General features: G+C 52.7%; 1 protein-coding gene across 1 annotated transcript in view; it reads left to right on the top strand.

The window, feature by feature from the left end:
- The first annotated feature begins 7099 nt into the window (after window positions 1-7099).
- LOC118381309 (voltage-dependent T-type calcium channel subunit alpha-1I-like) overlaps window positions 7100-15837 on the top strand; it is a 214320-nt gene continuing 205582 nt past the window's right edge. Inside the window, exon 1 of the mRNA XM_052526088.1 lies at window positions 7100-7237. Within this exon, the coding sequence (XP_052382048.1) occupies window positions 7148-7237 (90 nt within the window). The 5' untranslated portion in view covers window positions 7100-7147. The remainder of the gene's footprint in view (window positions 7238-15837) is intronic.

The raw sequence follows: 15837 nt of genomic DNA, 5'->3' as shown, positions 1-15837 counted from the left end.
GTGGTTCCACATACCCAAAGTGTTATTATAGGCCCCTGTTGTTATCTACGTTGTTCCACCTAACTAAAGTGTTATTATAGGGCCCTGTTGTTATCTACGTTGTTCCACCTAACTAAAGTGTTATTATAGGGCCCTGTTGTTGTCTATGTGGTTCCACCAAACTAAAGTGTTATTATAGGGCCCTGTTGTTGTCTACGTTGTTCCACCTTACTAAAGTGTTATTATAGGGCCCTGTTGTTGTCTGTGGTTCCACCTAACTAATGTGTTATCATAGGGCCCTGTTGTTGTCTACGTTGTTCCACCTAACTAAAGTGTTATTATAGGGCCCTGTTGTTGTCTGTGGTTCCACTTAACTAAAGTGTTATCATAGGGCCCTGTTGTTGTCTACGTTGTTCCACCTAACTAAAGTGTTATTATAGGGCCCTGTTGTTGTCTACGTTGTTCCACCTAACTAAAGTGTTATTATAGGGCCCTGTTGTTGTCCGTGGTTCCACCTAACTAAAGTGTTATTATAGGGCCCTGTTGTTGTCTACGTTGTTCCACCTAACTAAAGTGTTATTATAGGGCCCTGTTGTTGTCCGTGGTTCCACCTAACTAAAGTGTTATCATAGGGCCCTGTTGTTGTCCGTGGTTCCACCTAACTAAAGTGTTATCATAGGGCCCTGTTGTTGTCCGTGGTTCCACCTAACTAAAGTGTTATCATAGGGCCCTGTTGTTATCTACGTGGTTCCACCTAACTAAAGTGTTATCATAGGGCCCTGTTGTTGTCCGTGGTTCCACCTAACTAAAGTGTTATCATAGGGCCCTGTTGTTGTCTACGTTGTTCCACCTAACTAAAGTGTTATCATAGGGCCCTGTTGTTGTCCGTGGTTCCACCTAACTAAAGTGTTATCATAGGGCCCTGTTGTTGTCTACGTTGTTCCACCTAACTAAAGTGTTATCATAGGGCCCTGTTGTTGTACGTTGTTCCACCTAACTAAAGTGTTATTATAGGGCCCTGTTGTTGTCTACGTTGTTCCACCTAACTAAAGTGTTATTATAGGGCCCTGTTGTTGTCTACGTTGTTCCACCTAACTAAAGTGTTATTATAGGGCCCTGTTGTTGTCCGTGGTTCCACCTAACTAAAGTGTTATTATAGGGCCCTGTTGTTGTCCGTTGTTCCACCTAACTAAAGTGTTATTATAGGGCCCTGTTGTTGTCCGTGGTTCCACCTAACTAAAGTGTTATCATAGGGCCCTGTTGTTGTCTGCGTTGTTCCACCTAACTAAAGTGTTATCATAGGGCCCTGTTGTTGTCTACGTTGTTCCACCTAACTAAAGTGTTATTATAGGGCCCTGTTGTTGTCCGTGGTTCCACTTAACTAAAGTGTTATCATAGGGCCCTGTTGTTGTCTGCGTTGTTCCACCTAACTAAAGTGTTATTATAGGGCCCTGTTGTTGTCCGTGGTTCCACCTAACTAAAGTGTTATCATAGGGCCCTGTTGTTGTCTACGTTGTTCCACCTAACTAAAGTGTTATTATAGGGCCCTGTTGTTGTCCGTGGTTCCACCTAACTAAAGTGTTATCATAGGGCCCTGTTGTTGTCTACGTTGTTCCACCTAACTAAAGTGTTATTATAGGGCCCTGTTGTTGTCTACGTTGTTCCACCTAACTAAAGTGTTATCATAGGGCCCTGTTGTTGTCTGCTTTGTTCCACCTAACTAAAGTGTTATTATAGGGCCCTGTTATTGTACGTTGTTCCACCTAACTAAAGTGTTATCATAGGGCCCTGTTGTTGTCTGCGTTGTTCCACCTAACTAAAGTGTTATCATAGGGCCCTGTTGTTGTCTGCGTTGTTCCACCTAACTAAAGTGTTATTATAGGGCCCTGTTGTTGTCTGCGTTGTTCCACCTAACTAAAGTGTTATCATAGGGCCCTGTTGTTGTCTGCGTTGTTCCACCTAACTAAAGTGTTATTATAGGGCCCTGTTGTTGTCTACGTTGTTCCACCTAACTAAAGTGTTATTATAGGGCCCTGTTGTTGTCTACGTTGTTCCACCTAACTAAAGTGTTATTATAGGGCCCTGTTGTTGTCTGCGTTGTTCCACCTAACTAAAGTGTTATCATAGGGCCCTGTTGTTGTCTACGTTGTTCCACCTAACTAATGTGTTATTATAGGGCCCTGTTGTTATCTACGTTGTTCCACCTAACTAAAGTGTTATTATAGGGCCCTGTTGTTGTCCGTTGTTCCACCTAACTAAAGTGTTATCATAGGGCCCTGTTGTTATCTACGTGGTTCCTCCTAACTAAAGTGTTATCATAGGGCCCTGTTGTTATCTACGTGGTTCCTCGTAACTAAAGTGTTATCATAGGCCCCTGTTGTTGTCCGTGGTTCCACCTAACTAAAGTGCTATTATAGGGCCCTGTTGTTGTACGTTGTTCCACCTAACTAAAGTGTTATTATAGGGCCCTGTTGTTGTCTGTTGTTCCACCTAACTAAAGTGTTATTATAGGGCCCTGTTGTTGTCTATGTTGTTCCACCTAACTAAAGTGTTATTATAGGGCCCTGTTGTTGTCTACGTTGTTCCACCTAACTAAAGTGTTATTATAGGGCCCTGTTGTTGTCTGCGTTGTTCCACCTAACTAAAGTGTTATTATAGGGCCCTGTTGTTGTCTACGTTGTTCCACCTAACTAAAGTGTTATCATAGGCCCCTGTTGTTATCTACGTTGTTCCACCTAACTAAAGTGTTATTATAGGGCCCTGTTGTTGTCTGTGGTTCCACCTAACTAATGTGTTATCATAGGGCCCTGTTGTTGTCTACGTTGTTCCACCTAACTAAAGTGTTATTATAGGGCCCTGTTGTTGTCTGTGGTTCCACTTAACTAAAGTGTTATCATAGGGCCCTGTTGTTGTCTACGTTGTTCCACCTAACTAAAGTGTTATTATAGGGCCCTGTTGTTGTCTACGTTGTTCCACCTAACTAAAGTGTTATTATAGGGCCCTGTTGTTGTCCGTGGTTCCACCTAACTAAAGTGTTATCATAGGGCCCTGTTGTTGTCTATGTGGTTCCACCTAACTAAAGTGTTATCATAGGGCCCTGTTGTTATCTACGTGGTTCCTCCTAACTAAAGTGTTATCATAGGGCCCTGTTGTTATCTACGTGGTTCCTCCTAACTAAAGTGTTATCATAGGGCCCTGTTGTTGTCCGTGGTTCCACCTAACTAAAGTGTTATCATAGGGCCCTGTTGTTATCTACGTGGTTCCTCCTAACTAAAGTGTTATCATAGGGCCCTGTTGTTGTCCGTGGTTCCACCTAACTAAAGTGTTATCATAGGCCCCTGTTGTTGTCCGTGGTTCCACCTAACTAAAGTGCTATTATAGGGCCCTGTTGTTGTACGTTGTTCCACCTAACTAAAGTGTTATTATAGGGCCCTGTTGTTGTCTGTTGTTCCACCTAACTAAAGTGTTATTATAGGGCCCTGTTGTTGTCTACGTTGTTCCACCTAACTAAAGTGTTATTATAGGGCCCTGTTGTTGTCTGCGTTGTTCCACCTAACTAAAGTGTTATTATAGGGCCCTGTTGTTGTCTACGTTGTTCCACCTAACTAAAGTGTTATTATAGGGCCCTGTTGTTGTCTACGTTGTTCCACCTAACTAAAGTGTTATCATAGGCCCCTGTTGTTATCTACGTTGTTCCACCTAACTAAAGTGTTATTATAGGGCCCTGTTGTTGTCTGTGGTTCCACCTAACTAATGTGTTATCATAGGGCCCTGTTGTTGTCTACGTTGTTCCACCTAACTAAAGTGTTATTATAGGGCCCTGTTGTTGTCTGTGGTTCCACTTAACTAAAGTGTTATCATAGGGCCCTGTTGTTGTCTACGTTGTTCCACCTAACTAAAGTGTTATTATAGGGCCCTGTTGTTGTCTACGTTGTTCCACCTAACTAAAGTGTTATTATAGGGCCCTGTTGTTGTCCGTGGTTCCACCTAACTAAAGTGTTATCATAGGGCCCTGTTGTTGTCCGTGGTTCCACCTAACTAAAGTGTTATCATAGGGCCCTGTTGTTGTCTACGTTGTTCCACCTAACTAAAGTGTTATTATAGGGCCCTGTTGTTGTCTACGTTGTTCCACCTAACTAAAGTGTTATTATAGGGCCCTGTTGTTGTCCGTGGTTCCACCTAACTAAAGTGTTATTATAGGGCCCTGTTGTTGTCTACGTTGTTCCACCTAACTAAAGTGTTATTATAGGGCCCTGTTGTTGTCTACGTTGTTCCACCTAACTAAAGTGTTATCATAGGGCCCTGTTGTTGTACGTTGTTCCACCTAACTAAAGTGTTATTATAGGGCCCTGTTGTTGTCTACGTTGTTCCACCTAACTAAAGTGTTATTATAGGGCCCTGTTGTTGTCTACGTTGTTCCACCTAACTAAAGTGTTATTATAGGGCCCTGTTGTTGTCCGTGGTTCCACCTAACTAAAGTGTTATTATAGGGCCCTGTTGTTGTCCGTTGTTCCACCTAACTAAAGTGTTATTATAGGGCCCTGTTGTTGTCCACCACCTAACTAAAGTGTTATCATAGGGCCCTGTTGTTGTCTGCGTTGTTCCACCTAACTAAAGTGTTATCATAGGGCCCTGTTGTTGTCTACGTTGTTCCACCTAACTAAAGTGTTATTATAGGGCCCTGTTGTTGTCCGTGGTTCCACTTAACTAAAGTGTTATCATAGGGCCCTGTTGTTGTCTGCGTTGTTCCACCTAACTAAAGTGTTATTATAGGGCCCTGTTGTTGTCCGTGGTTCCACCTAACTAAAGTGTTATCATAGGGCCCTGTTGTTGTCTACGTTGTTCCACCTAACTAAAGTGTTATTATAGGGCCCTGTTGTTGTCCGTGGTTCCACCTAACTAAAGTGTTATCATAGGGCCCTGTTGTTGTCTACGTTGTTCCACCTAACTAAAGTGTTATTATAGGGCCCTGTTGTTGTCTACGTTGTTCCACCTAACTAAAGTGTTATCATAGGGCCTTGTTGTTGTCTGCTTTGTTCCACCTAACTAAAGTGTTATTATAGGGCCCTGTTGTTGTACGTTGTTCCACCTAACTAAAGTGTTATCATAGGGCCCTGTTGTTGTCTGCGTTGTTCCACCTAACTAAAGTGTTATCATAGGGCCCTGTTGTTATCTACGTTGTTCCACCTAACTAAAGTGTTATCATAGGGCTCTGTTGTTGTCAATGTTTCCACCTAACTAAAGTGTTATCATAGGGCCCTGTTGTTGTCTACGTTGTTCCACCTAACTAAAGTGTTATTATAGGGCCCTGTTGTTGTCTACGTTGTTCCACCTAACTAAAGTGTTATCATAGGGCCCTGTTGTTGTCTACGTTGTTCCACCTAACTAAAGTGTTATTATAGGGCCCTGTTGTTGTCTACGTTGTTCCACCTAACTAAAGTGTTATTATAGGGCCCTGTTGTTGTCTGCGTTGTTCCACCTAACTAAAGTGTTATCATAGGGCCCTGTTGTTGTCTATGTGGTTCCACCTAACTAAAGTGTTATCATAGGGCCCTGTTGTTGTCCGTGGTTCCACTTAACTAAAGTGTTATCATAGGGCCCTGTTGTTGTCTACGTTGTTCCACCTAACTAAAGTGTTATTATAGGGCCCTGTTGTTGTCTGCGTTGTTCCACCTAACTAAAGTGTTATTATAGGGCCCTGTTGTTGTCTACGTTGTTCCACCTAACTAAAGTGTTATTATAGGGCCCTGTTGTTGTCCGTGGTTCCACCTAACTAAAGTGTTATTATAGGGCCCTGTTGTTGTCTACGTTGTTCCACCTAACTAAAGTGTTATTATAGGGCCCTGTTGTTGTCTGCGTTGTTCCACCTAACTAAAGTGTTGTTATAGGGCCCTGTTGTTATCTACGTTGTTCCACCTAACTAAAGTGTTATTATAGGGCCCTGTTGTTGTCCGTTGTTCCACCTAACTAAAGTGTTATCATAGGGCCCTGTTGTTGTCTATGTGGTTCCACCTAACTAAAGTGTTATCATAGGGCCCTGTTGTTATCTACGTGGTTCCTCCTAACTAAAGTGTTATCATAGGGCCCTGTTGTTATCTACGTGGTTCCTCCTAACTAAAGTGTTATCATAGGGCCCTGTTGTTGTCCGTGGTTCCACCTAACTAAAGTGTTATCATAGGGCCCTGTTGTTATCTACGTGGTTCCTCCTAACTAAAGTGTTATCATAGGGCCCTGTTGTTGTCCGTGGTTCCACCTAACTAAAGTGTTATCATAGGGCCCTGTTGTTATCTACGTGGTTCCTCCTAACTAAAGTGTTATTATAGGGCCCTGTTGTTGTCCGTGGTTCCACTTAACTAAAGTGTTATCATAGGCCCCTGTTGTTGTCCGTGGTTCCACCTAACTAAAGTGCTATTATAGGGCCCTGTTGTTGTCTGTTGTTCCACCTAACTAAAGTGTTATTATAGGGCCCTGTTGTTGTCTACGTTGTTCCACCTAACTAAAGTGTTATCATAGGCCCCTGTTGTTGTCCGTGGTTCCACCTAACTAAAGTGTTATCATAGGGCCCTGTTGTTATCTACGTGGTTCCACCTTACTAAGGTGTTATTATAGGGCCCTGTTGTTGTCCGTGGTTCCACCTAACTACTGTGTTATTATAGGGCCCTGTTGTTGTCTATGTGGTTCCACCTAACTACTGTGTTATTATAGGGCCCTGTTGTTGCCTGCGGTTCAGTCTGTATGTCCTGTTAATCCAGTTTGTATGTTCTGTTAATCCAGTCTGTATGTTCTGTAAATCCAGTCTCCATGTCCTGTAAATCCAGTCTCCATGTCCTGTTAATCCAGTCTCCATGTCCTGTTAATCCAGTCTATATGTTCTGTTAATCCAGTCTTTCTGTCCAGTTAATCCAGTCTGTATGACATGTTAATCCAGTGTCTCTGTCCTGTTAATCCAGTCTCCCTGTTCTGTTAATCCAGTCTGTATGTCCTACTAATCCAGACTGTATATTCTGTTAATCCAGTCTTTCTGTCCAGTTAATCCAGTCTCTCTGTTCTGTTAATCCAGCCTCTCTGTCCTGTTAATCCATTCTGTATATTCTGTTAATCCAGTCTCTCTACACTGTGTATTATCCTTAACCCTGGTGCCTCTACGTGGTTTGAGCGCTGCAGTATAATGGTGATATTACTCAACTGTGTGACCCTGGGCATGTACCAACCCTGTGAGAACATAGACTGCTCTTCAGACCGCTGTAAGGTACTACAGGTCAGTATCAATCACACACACACACACACACACACACACACACACACACACACACACACACACACACACACACACACACACACACACACACACACACACACACACACACACACACACACTTATACTGTTTAACTATGCAACCCTGTGCAAGGACCTGCAAGGATCTGATGTGAATACAGAGACACACAGTGTGCATGTATGAGCACATACTGTACATGTAGGAGTCTCTGTGTGTGTGTGTGTGTGCAGCCAGGTCACCTGTGATATGAGTCAGTATTTGACGTCCATCCATGTTTGAGGACTTCGGGAGATGAGGTGGAAATTGTCCACTGCAAGGGGCAACAGTGAGCACTGTTACCTTCCAGGAGGTTTTCATTATACTTTTGTCATTATTGACAAGGATTTGGGCTTTGTGGACGGGGATGGCGGATGGGGGGATGGAGGATGGTGGATGGCGGATGGGGGGATGGCAGATGGGGGGATGGCAGATGGTGGATGGCGGATGGGGGATGGCGAATGGGGGATGGCGGATGGGGGATGGCGAATGGGGGATGGCGGATGGGGGATGGCGGATGGCGGATGGGGGATGGCGGATGGTGGATGGCGGATGGGGATGGCGAATGGGGGATGGCGGATGGGATGGATGGTGGGATGGTGGATGGGGGATGGGATGGTGGATGGGGATGGGGGGATGGCGGATGGGGGATGGCGAATGGGGATGGCGGATGGGGGATGGCGGATGGGGGATGGCGGATGGGGGATGGCGGATGGTGGATGGCGGATGGGGAGATGGCGGATGGTGGATGGTGGATGGTGGATGGTGGATGGCAGATGGTGGATGGTGGATGGCGGATGGGGATGGCGGATGGTGGATGGCAGATGGGGAGATGGCGGATGGTGGATGGTGGATGGCGGATGGTGGATGGTGGATGGTGGATGGTGGATGGCAGATGGGGGATGGTGGATGGTGGATGGTGGATGGTGGGATGGTGGATGGCGGATGGTGGATGGTGGATGGTGGATGGCGGATGGTGGATGGTGGATGGTGGATGGTGGGATGGTGGATGGTGGGATGGTGGATGGCGGATGGCGGATGGTGGATGGTGGATGGCGGATGGTGGATGGTGGATGGTGGATGGTGGATGGCGGATGGTGGATGGTGGATGGCGGATGGTGGATGGTGGATGGTGGATGGGCGGATGGTGGATGGTGGATGGCAGATGGGGATGGCGGATGGTGGATGGTGGATGGTGGATGGCGGATGGCGGATGGTGGATGGCGGATGGTGGATGGTGGATGGGCGGATGGCGGATGGTGGATGGAGGATGGATGGATGGTGGATGGCGGATGGTGGATGGTGGATGGTGGATGGCGGATGGGGTGGATGGCGGATGGTGGATGGGCGGATGGTGGATGGTGGATGGTGATGGTGGATGGTGGATGGCAGATGGGGGATGGCGGATGGTGGATGGTGGATGGCGGATGGTGGATGGCAGATGGGGAGATGGCGGATGGTGGATGGTGGATGGTGGATGGCGGATGGTGGATGGCGGATGGTGGATGGTGGATGGCGGATGGTGGATGGTGGATGGGCGGATGGCGGATGGTGGATGGCGAATGGTGGGATGGTGGATGGCGGATGGTGGATGGCGGATGGTGGATGGCAGATGGTGGATGGGGGATGGGGATGGCGGATGGTGGATGGTGGATGGGGGGATGGCAGATGGCATGGTGGATGGTGGATGGCGGATGGGGAGATGGTGGATGGTGGATGGTGGATGGGCGAATGGTGGATGGTGGATGGCGGATGGGGAGATGGCGGATGGTGGATGGTGGATGGGCGGATGGCGGATGGTGGATGGCGGATGGTGGGATGGTGGATGGCGGATGGTGGATGGTGGATGGGCGGATGGCGGATGGTGGATGGCGGATGGTGGATGGGGATGGCGGATGGCGGATGGATGGATGGTGGATGGCGATGGTGGATGGTGGATGGTGGATGGATGGATGGGTGATGGTGGATGGCGGATGGTGGATGGCGGATGGTGGATGGCGGATGGTGGATGGAGGATGGCGGATGGTGGGATGGTGGATGGCGGATGGTGGATGGTGGATGGCGGATGGATGGGATGGCGAATGGTGGATGGGGGATGGCGGATGGCGGATGGTGGATGGTGGATGGCGAATGGTGGATGGTGGATGGTGGATGGGCGGATGGCAGATGGTGGATGGCGGATGGTGGATGGCGGATGGTGGATGGCGGATGGTGGATGGAGGATGGCGGATGGTGGGATGGTGGATGGCGGATGGTGGATGGTGGATGGGCGGATGGCGGATGGTGGATGGCGAATGGTGGGATGGTGGATGGCGGATGGTGGATGGCGGATGGTGGATGGCGGATGGATGGCGGATGGGGAGATGGCGGATGGTGGATGGTGGATGGGCGGATGGTGGATGGTGGATGGCGGATGGGGAGATGGTGGATGGTGGATGGTGGATGGCGAATGGTGGATGGTGGATGGCGGATGGGGAGATGGCGGATGGTGGATGGTGGATGGGCGGATGGCGGATGGTGGATGGCGGATGGTGGGATGGTGGATGGCGGATGCGGCGGATGGTGGATGGTGGATGGGGATGGCGGATGGTGGATGGCGGATGGGGGATGGCGGATGGCGGATGGCGGATGGTGGATGGCGATGGCGATGGTGGATGGTGGATGGTGGATGGCGGATGGCAGATGGTGGATGGCGGATGGTGGATGGCGGATGGTGGATGGCGAATGGTGGATGGCGGATGGTGGGATGGTGGATGGCGGATGGTGGATGGTGGATGGCGGATGGTGGGATGGCGAATGGTGGATGGAGGATGGCGGATGGTGGGATGGCGATGGCGGATGGTGGATGGATGGGCGGATGGTGGATGGTGGATGGCGGATGGTGGGATGGTGGATGGCGGATGGTGGATGGTGGATGGCGAATGGAGGATGGCGGATGGTGGATGGTGGATGGCGAATGGTGGATGGCGGATGGTGGATGGCGGATGGTGGGATGGTGGATGGCGGATGGTGGATGGCGGATGGCAGATGGTGGATGGCGGATGGTGGATGGTGGATGGTGGATGGGGGATGGCGGATGGTGGATGGCGGATGGGGGATGGATGGCGAATGGTGGATGGCGGATGGGGATGGCGGATGGTGGATGGTGGATGGCGGATGGTGGATGGTGGATGGTGGATGGTGGATGGGGGATGATGGATGGGATGGTGGATGGTGGATGGGGATGGTGGATGGTGGGATGGTGGATGGTGGATGGTGGATGGTGGATGGCGGATGGGGATGGTGGATGGTGGGATGGTGGATGGTGGATGGTGGATGGCGGATGGTGGATGGTGGATGGTGGATGGCGGATGGTGGATGGTGGATGGTGGATGGTGGATGGCGGATGGTGGATGGTGGGATGGCGGATGGTGGATGGTGGATGGCGGATGGTGGATGGTGGATGGCAGATGGGGGATGGCGGATGGTGGATGGTGGATGGTGGATGGCGGATGGGCGGATGGTGGATGGCGGATGGTGGATGGTGGATGGGCGGATGGCGGATGGTGGATGGAGGATGGTGGGATGGTGGATGGCGGATGGTGGATGGTGGATGGTGGATGGTGGATGGCGGATGGGGAGATGGCGGATGGTGGATGGTGGATGGCGGATGGGTGGATGGTGGATGGGCGGATGGTGGATGGCGGATGGGGAGATGGCGGATGGTGGATGGTGAATGGGCGGATGGTGGATGGTGGATGGTGGATGGCGGATGGTGGATGGTGGGGATGGCAGATGGGGATGGCGGATGGTGGATGGTGGATGGGCGGATGGTGGATGGCAGATGGGGAGATGGCGGATGGTGGATGGTGGATGGTGCGGATGGCGGATGGTGGATGGCGGATGGTGGGATGGTGGATGGCGGATGGTGGATGGTGGATGGCGGATGGCGGATGGCGAATGGTGGATGGTGGATGGCGGATGGTGGATGGTGGATGGCGGATGGTGGATGGTGGATGGCGGATGGGGAGATGGCGGATGGTGGATGGTGGATGGCGGATGGTGGATGGCGGATGGGGATGGTGATGGTGGATGGTGGATGGTGGATGGTGGATGGTGGATGGGCGAATGGTGGATGGTGGATGGCGGATGGGGATGGATGGCGGATGGTGGATGGTGGATGGGCGGATGGCGGATGGTGGATGGCGGATGGTGGATGGTGGATGGCGGATGGTGGATGGTGGATGGGGGATGGCGGATGGTGGATGGCGGATGGTGGATGGGGATGGCGGATGGCGGATGGTGGATGGCGAATGGTGGATGGTGGATGGTGGATGGGCGGATGGCAGATGGTGGATGGCGGATGGTGGATGGCGGATGGTGGATGGCGAATGGTGGATGGAGGATGGCGGATGGTGGGATGGCGGATGGTGGATGGTGGATGGCGAATGGTGGATGGAGGATGATGGCGGATGGTGGGATGGTGGATGGCGGATGGTGGGATGGTGGATGGCGGATGGTGGATGGTGGATGGCGGATGGAGGATGGCGGATGGTGGATGGTGGATGGCGAATGGTGGATGGCGGATGGTGGATGGTGGATGGCGGATGGTGGATGGTGGATGGCGGATGGCGGATGGCAGATGGTGGATGGCGGATGGTGGGATGGTGGATGGCGGATGGTGGATGGTGGATGGGGAGATGGCGGATGGTGGATGGTGGATGGCGGATGGTGGATGGTGGATGGCAGATGGGGGATGGTGGATGGTGGATGGCAGATGGGGGGATGGCGGATGGTGGATGGTGGATGGCGGATGGTGGATGGGGGATGGTGGATGGCAGATGGTGGATGGTGGATGGCGGATGGTGGATGGCGGATGGTGGGATGGTGGATGGCGGATGGTGGATGGCGGATGGTGGATGGGGGATGGTGGATGGTGGATGGCAGATGGGGATGGCGGATGGTGGATGGTGGATGGCGGATGGTGGATGGGGGATGGTGGATGGCGAATGGTGGATGGTGGATGGTGGATGGCGATGGGATGGTGGATGGTGGATGGTGGATGGTGGATGGTGGATGGCGGATGGGGGATGGCGAATGGTGGATGGGGGATGGTGGATGGCGAATGGTGGATGGTGGATGGCGAATGGTGGATGGGGATGGGGGATGGATGGTGGATGGCGAATGGTGGATGGTGGATGGCGGATGGTGGATGGTGGATGGTGGATGGCGGATGGGGGATGGCGAATGGTGGATGGCGGATGGCGGATGGCGGATGGCTGATGGTGGATGGGGATGGTGGATGGCGAATGGTGGATGATGGATGGCGGATGGTGGATGGCGGATGGCGAATGGTGGATGGTGGATGGCGGATGATGGATGGCGGATGGCGATGGCGAATGGCGGATGGATGGCGGATGATGGTGGATGGTGGATGGCGGGATGGCGAATGGTGGATGGCAGATGGTGGATGGTGGATGGCGGTGATGGCGAATGGTGGATGGCGGATGGTGGATGGTGGATGGCGGATGGTGGATAGTGGATGGGGGATGGTGGATGGCGAATGGTGGATGGCGGATGGTGGATGGCGGATGGTGGATAGTGGATGGGGGATGGTGGATGGCGAATGGTGGATGGCGGATGGTGGATAGTGGATGGGGGATGGTGGATGGCGAATGGTGGATGGCGGATGGTGGATGGCGGATGGTGGATGGCGAATGGCGAATGGTGGATGGTGGATGGGGATGGTGTGGATGGATGGTGGATGGTGGATAGTGGATGCGGGGATGGTGGATGGCGAATGGTGGATGGCGGATGGTGGATGGTGGATGGCGGATGGTGGATAGTGGATGGGGATGGTGGATGGCGATGGGGGATGGTGGATGGCGGATGGTGGATGGCGGATGGGGGATGGCGAATCGTGGAATGATGGCGGATGGTGGATGGCGGATGGGGATGGCGGATGGTGGATGGCGGATGGCGGATGGTGGATGGATGGATGGTGGATGGCGAATGGTGGATGGTGGATGGCAGATGGGGGATGGCGGATGGCGGATGGGGGGATGGCGGATGGGGATGGTGATGATGGCGGATGGCGGATGGTGGATGGTGGATGGGGGATGGTGGATGGCGAATGGTGGATGGCGGATGGTGGATGGCGGATGGTGGATGGCGGATGGTGGATGGCGGATGGGGGATGGCGGATGGGCGGATGGCGGATGGTGGATGGCAAATGGGGGATGGCGGATGGCGGATGGGGGATGGCGGATGGCGGATGGTGGATGGCAAATGGGGGATTGCGGATGGTGGATGGTGGATGGGGGATGGTGGATGGCGAATAGGTGGATGGCGGATGGTGGATGGCGGATGGCGGATGGCGGATGGTGGATGGTGGATGGCAGATTGCGGATGGTGGATGGTGGATGGGGGATGGTGGATGGCGGATGGGGGATGGCGGATGGGGGATGGCGAATGGGGGATGGCGGATGGTGGATGGCGGATGGGGGATGGCGGATGGTGGATGGTGGATGGGGGATGGTGGATGGCGGATGGGGATGGCGAATGGGGATGGCGAATGGGGATGGCGGATGGTGGATGGCGGATGGGGGATGGGGATGGCAGATGGTGGATGGCGGATGGTGGATGGTGGATGGTGGATGGGGGATGGCGGATGGGGATAGGTGGATGGCGGATGGGGATGGCGGATGGGGGATGGTGGATGGCGGATGGGGGATGGGGGGCAGATGGTGGATGGCAGATGGGGGATGGTGGATGGCGGATAGGGATGGCGGATGGAATGGGGGATGGCGGATGGGGGATGGGGATGGGGGATGGCGGATGGGGGATGGCGGATGGGGATGGCGGCGATAGGGGGATGGCGGATGGTGGATGGCGGAATGGGGATGGCGGATGGTGGATGGCGGATGGTGGATGGGGGGGGATGGCGATGGTGGATGGCGGATGGTGGATGGCGGATGGTGGATGGTGGATGGGGGATGGCGGATGGTGGATGGCGGATGGGGATAGATGGCGGATGGGGATGGCAGATGGATGGATGGCGGATGGTGGATGGGGATGGTGGATGGCAGATGGTGGATGTTGATGGCGGATGGTGGATGGCGGATGGTGGATGGTGGATGGCGGATGGCGGATGGTGGATGGTGGATGGCGGATGGGGTGGATGGCGAATGGTAGATGGTGGATGGTGATGGTAGATGGCGGATGGTGGATGGTGGATGGGGATGGCGAATGGTGGATGGTGGATGGTGGATGGCGGATGGTGGATGGTGGATGGCGGATGGTGGATGGTGGATGGTGGATGGGGATGGTGGATGGTGGATGGCGGATGGCGGATGGCGGATGGCGGATGGTGGATGGCGGATGGTGGATGAGTGGATGGTGGATGGTGGATGGCGAATGGCGGATGGTGGATGGCGGATGGTGGATGGCGGATGGCGGATGGTGGATGGTGGATGGTGGATGGTGGATGGGGATGGCAGATGGGGGATGGTGGATGGCGGATGGGGATGGCGGATGGGGGATGGTGGATGGCAGGATGGCGGATGGGGGGATGGCGGATGGCAGATGTGGTGGATGGGGGATGGGGGATGGTGGATGGCGGATGGGGGATGGCGAATGGGGGATGGCGGATGGTGGATGGCAGATGGGGGATGGCGGATGGGGGATGGCGGATGGTGGATGGCGGATGGTGGATGGTGGATGGGGATGGATGGATGGCAGATGGTGGATGTTGAGATGGCGGATGGTGGATGGCGGATGGTGGATGGTGGATGGCGGATGGCGGATGGTGGATGGTGGATGGCGGATGGAGTGGATGGCGGATGGTGATGGCGATGGTGGATGGTGGATGGCGGAATGGTGGATGGTGGATGGTGGATGGTGGATGGGGGGATGGCGAATGGTGGATGGTGGATGGCGAATGGTGGATGGCGAATGGTGGATGGTGGATGGTGGATGGTGGATGGCGAATGGCGGATGGTGGATGGTGGATGGCGGATGGTGGATGGTGGATGGTGGATGGTGGATGGGGGATGGCGAATGGTGGATGGTGGATGGCGGATGGTGGATGGGGGATGGTGGATGGCAGATGGGGGATGGCGGATGGTGGATGGGGGATGGCGGATGGCAGATGGGGGATGGCGGATGGTGGATGGGGGATGGCGGATGGCAGATGGGGATGGCGGATGGTGGATGGGGGATGGCGGATGGGGGTGGTGGATGGGGGATGGGGAGATGGAGGATGGGGGATGGCGGATGGCAGATGGGGGGGATGGTCGTAAGCCTCTGATCTTAAACTTTAAAGGCTGAATCCAGCGATGGAAAGTTGTTTCAGAGATTTTAGTTTGACCCTTTTACAGCAGTGGGCTAAATCAGGGTCACACAGAGTGTTTCTTGGTAGTCAAACAAATCTACTTTGAAACAAAAGTATACACCTCACACACATGGTTATGGCCTTATAGATATAGAGCTGAAAAGGTTCAAATGTTGAGTTTGCATCCCAATATCACACTTTACATACACTATCGTTCAAAAGTTTGGGGTCACT

Source organism: Oncorhynchus keta, chromosome 10, assembly GCF_023373465.1.
Source record: "Oncorhynchus keta strain PuntledgeMale-10-30-2019 chromosome 10, Oket_V2, whole genome shotgun sequence".
NCBI classification, from domain to species: domain Eukaryota; kingdom Metazoa; phylum Chordata; class Actinopteri; order Salmoniformes; family Salmonidae; genus Oncorhynchus; species Oncorhynchus keta.
The sequence above is the reverse complement of the archived record's forward strand: the minus strand, read 5'-3'. Positions and strand labels throughout refer to the sequence as shown.